Here is a 4,729-nt window from a genome sequence, read left to right as displayed (position 1 = left end):
TGTGGGTGAGGTACGCGGTGGTACTGGCTGGAGTTTCTGCATTGTATCTGTAAGATTAGTGGCATAATCTTGAACGCTGCAGGGCTCCGTTATAGGGGCAGATGCAAGAAACTCACCTGGCAGGCGGAGTGGAGTGCCATAAAGAAGTTCTGCAGAGGAGTGGCCAAGGTCTTCCTTGAGGGACGTGCGTATTCCGAGGAGGACCATTGGAAGCACCGTAGACCAGTTGGCGCGGTCGCGTGCTGTTGCTGCAGGTGAAGCCTTGAGTTGTCGGTGGAAGCGTTCGACGAGTCCGTTGGATTGAGGATGGTAGCTTGCTGTTCTGAAACGCCGGATACCTAGCAAAGACATAACCTTGTTCCATAAATTGGATTCAAATTGGCTACCACGGTCGGATGTGAGGCTGAGTGGTGTACCGAATCTTGAAATCCAGGTGGTTATAAAAGCGGTGGCTACTGTGTCTGTGCTTATGTCAGTAAGCGGGATTGCTTCGGGCCAGCGTGTAAAACGGTCTACACAAGTAAGAATATACCTGAAGCTATCGGAGAAGGGAAGCGGTCCGACGATGTCGACGTGGACGTGCTCGAGTCTAGTAAAGACTGGGCGGAAGGTACCTGGAGGGGAGATGGTGTGGAGTGTGACCTTGGAAGCTTGGCATTTGACGCAGGTGCGGGTCCAGTGTCGAACATCTTTGGCGATTCCACTCCAGATGAAGCGTGATGACATCATGTGCTGCGAAGCTCGAATACCTGGGTGGGAGAGGTCATGTAAATGGCGGAACAAGGGATACCTGTCGTTCTCGGGCAAGTAGGGACGGATGGTGTCCGTGGATACATCGGCGTAAAGCTGAGTGTTGGTTCCAGGGAGCTGTAACTTCTTCATCTGCAACGCGGGGTTTTCCATCAATCGCTGCAGCTCGGTATCACTAGCTTGGTCTGCAGCGATGGCGGCGTAGTCGATGAGAGAGGTAGAGACTGCGAATATGTTGCGCGAGAGTGTGTCGGCAGGGCAGTTATTTTCACCTCGAACATAACGAATATCTGTGGTGAATTGGGAGATGAAATCTATGTGTCGTAGTTGTCTAGGGGAGTATGTTGTTTTGTTATGGATGAATGTTGTTGTGATTGGTTTGTGGTCGGTGTATATGTGGAATTGTCGCCCTTCGATAAAATACCTGAACCTGTTGACAGCCTTGTAGATGGCTAGGAGTTCCTTGTCGAAGGCGCTGTATTTCTTCTCGGCATTGTTGAGCTTCTTTGAGAAGAAGGCGATGGGTTTCCAGGCGTCGTTGATGTATTGTTGCAGAACTGCGCCGACACCTGTGTCTGAAGCATCTGTCGAGATGGAAGTGATGGCATCAGGAATAGGGAAACTAAGGGCGGTAGCATTCCCGAGTGCTTCTTTGGCTACCATGAAAGCTGCATCAGTTTCGGCGTCCCAGTTGAGTACGATGGAACGTCCCCTCTTGCATGGCTTGATCATGGAGTAGAGCGGTTGGAGCAGTTGAGCGCAGTCTGGAATGAAACGATTATAGAAGTTTAACATACCAAGGAATTGCTTGAGTTGGCGCTGTGTTGTAGGTTTTGGGAAACTCTGGATGGCGTCGCAGCGGGATGAGACAGGGGTGACGCCTGAAGGTGTGACGGTGTGTCCTAGAAAGTTGATGGATGAAATACCGAACTCAGATTTCTCGAGGTTGATGTGGATGCCGTAGTCTTGAAGTCGGGTAAAGACTTGCTTCAGATGGTCTTGGTGTGTGGCTTCGTCAGGGCTGGCGATGAGCACATCGTCGATGTAGGTGAAGCAAAAAGGCAGGCCTCGTAGGACTTCGTCCATGAATCTCTGGAAAGTTTGGGCAGAGTTCTTGAGGCCGAAGGGCATTCGAACGTATTCGAACAAGCCAAAAGGTGCTGTGACAGCTGTTTTGGGGATGTCCGGCGGGTTGACTGGAATATGATGGAAGGCTTTTACAAGATCGATCCGGGAGTATATGCGAGTTCCTGCAAGGTGTGAGGAAAACTCCTGTATGTTGGGAACTGGGTACCTATCCATCACAGTTCGCGAGTTGAGTGCGCGGTAGTCACCGCATTGTCTGATGTCACCGTTGCTTTTGGGGACGATGTGGAGAGCTGACGACCAGTTGCTTGAACTTGGACGAATTATACCTTGACGCATGAGGGCTTCCAGTTCTGTCTTGGCTAGCTTGAGGCGTTCCGGAGCCAGACGACGGGCTTTAGCGTAGACTGGAGGTCCCGTAGTCTCTATGTGGTGCACTACGTGGTGTTTCACAGTCGTGGTCGTAGAGTAAGGTTGTGTCAAGGCAGGAAAGTTCCTGAGGAGAGAAGCAAACTTGTTATCGGCACTGATGGTTGAAAGCTGGCTACTTACTCAAGTTGTTGGCCTGGCGTTGGATGAAATCGATGTAAGGGGGTCGTGGAGCTTGCGATTTTTAATATCGATCAGGGGATCGAAGTGGGTCAAAAAATCGGCGCCAAAGATTGGTTGGGAAACTGCTGCAACGTAAAAGGTCCACTCAAAGGATCGGCGGAGGTTGAGTTCTAGTCCTCTTGAAAACGGGTATCTTGGTGCCGTTGGCTGCGTAGAGGTAAGACATCGGCGGCAGTGATTGCTGGGTTGCTGTGGCAGGCAGGACACTGACTTCAGCTCCGGTATCTATGAGGTATATGGTGTTGGAGAGTGGATCAAATACGAAGAAGAGTTTCGATGTATGTTGGCGAACGCTGTGCGCCGTTAGCGTTTGCCCATCTTGTTTAACGGTGCCGGTGAGAAGGTGCACGGCTGTGTACATTTCCTCGCATCTTGTCCAAAGCGATGATGGTAGAAGCAGACGCCTGATGTTTGCTTGGGTCTTCCTCTGGATGTAGACCTGGAGCGGTTGCGGTAGTATCTTGGTGACGGGGGTCGTTGTTGAAGATTGGCAACCTGCTCTTGGAGGGCGCTAACCTGGAGGGTGAGTTTGGAGACTAGCTCGGTTAACGCCTGAGTTGCGGACTGGTCGGCGAGGTTAGCGATGGTAGGGCGCGCAACCGGTACCGAAGCCATGAAGTCATCAGCGAGCGTGGCTAGCTCGTCGAGCGCGAGCTTGTTCTTGGCGCTGAAGAGGTTGCCTTGGATGGTTGGTGGCAGGCGCTGGTAGAATAGGTGGAGCAAGATGGAGTTGTCGAATGTTGCGTATTTGTCTCCGAGCAATCGCTTCATGCGTCGCAGCAAGTCGGATGGTTTCTCATTTCCAAGTTCTTCTTTCGAGAGGAGCTCCTGCAGGCGTGTAGCTTCGGAAGACTCAAGGCGGTCCAGAACGGCTTTCTTCAAATCTTCGTATAGGGTACCGGATGTAGGTGCCTTGGAGATGGTGTCTGAAACCTGGAGGAGTACGTCAGATGGTAAGAGGCCACAAGCATGTGAAAACTTCGTAAGGCTGGTGGTAATGCGGTTTGCCTTAAAGTTACACTCGAAGATTGTGAACCATATTGTTGGGTCGCGGTTGGAAAAAGGGGGTGCGCGGAATGCACTTACTTCCTGTTGTTGATCGTCCGTCATGCTTATGTGATTAGTATGCAGCGATGTTCGTGGGCAGCTGGGTTGGTCAGAGCAGTCCGGGTTGGCGGGGTTGGGCAGGCTGGGTCAACGGGCAGGACAACCCGGGACGGCGGGGCTGGGCTCGTCGTGGCGGGACTGGGCACGGCAGGGCGGCGGGCGGGGCTGGGCACGCTGGTGCGGCAGGCAGGCCGGGGCGGTGGTACTGGGCAGGGGCGGTCCCCGACGGCGGCGGCGGCTGGGCAGGCGCGGGCCTCGACGGCGGCGGCGGCTGGGCAGGGGCGGTCTTCGACGGCGTCGGCGGCTGGGCAGGGGCGGTGCTCGACTGCGTCGGCGGTGGCGGCTGGGCAGGGGCGGTCCTCGACGGCGTCGGCGTCGGCGGCTGGGCAGGGGTGGTCCTCGATGGCGTCGGCAGCGGCGGCGGCTGCACCAGGAGACCAGCACTCCAGGGTTACCAATTGTAGTGGTTACTACAATTGTCCTTGTTGGAGGAAGCTAGGATATTTAAAGTCAATCCCATGACTGATCTGTTTATTGAAAATGGCGATGATACTTTCTACGAAAATGTTGACGAAATTCTGGATTCCTTACGTTAAGTATACAATAATTTTAGATATTTTTACAATACATAAATATCCTCTTTACAGGATGTAGAGGGATATATTTAATTTTATTTACAAGATAAATAAAGCTGATATAATGAATATTATTATTTATATTAAATATAATTGATTGAATGCATGTTCTAAGGGGTGACTATAGTTTATCCCGTACTCGGCGATCACGAGTCCTGAAGGGGTAATTTCACGTGTTGGCTACAGACTACTACAACACAAACACACACACGCACATACACACACACACACGCGCGCGCGCGCGTACACACATACACAAACACACACACGCACACACGCACACACATACACACATACACACATACACACATACAAACATGCACCCATACACATATACACACATACACAGACACACACATATACACGCACGCGCATACGCCCACTCGCATGCGCCATGCACACACACACACACACGCACACACACACACACACACACACACACACACATACACACACACACACACACACACACACACACACACACACACACACACACACACAAACACACACACACATACACACTTACTTGATTACTTGAT

At 52.0% G+C, this 4,729-nt stretch overlaps 1 protein-coding gene across 1 annotated transcript in view; it reads right to left on the bottom strand.

Annotated features, from left to right (window-relative positions):
* The window catches only part of cal1 (chromosome alignment defect 1), a 10,529-nt gene extending 7,042 nt beyond the window's left edge, over nt 1–3,487 (bottom strand). Inside the window, exons 1-2 of the mRNA XM_076213075.1 lie at nt 3,470–3,487; nt 2,965–3,381 (exon numbers count right to left, since the gene is read on the bottom strand). Of these exons, the coding sequence (XP_076069190.1) occupies nt 2,965–3,381; nt 3,470–3,487 (435 nt within the window). The remainder of the gene's footprint in view (nt 1–2,964; nt 3,382–3,469) is intronic.
* Between the last annotated feature and the right edge of the window lie 1,242 nt (nt 3,488–4,729).

The sequence above is a fragment of the Oratosquilla oratoria genome, chromosome 30, assembly GCF_046742065.1.
Source record: "Oratosquilla oratoria isolate Oo_2021 chromosome 30, ASM4674206v1, whole genome shotgun sequence".
In the NCBI taxonomy this organism is placed as follows: Eukaryota; Metazoa; Arthropoda; class Malacostraca; order Stomatopoda; family Squillidae; genus Oratosquilla; species Oratosquilla oratoria.
Note: the sequence above shows the minus strand (reverse complement) of the source record. Positions and strands in the feature narration are given on the sequence as shown.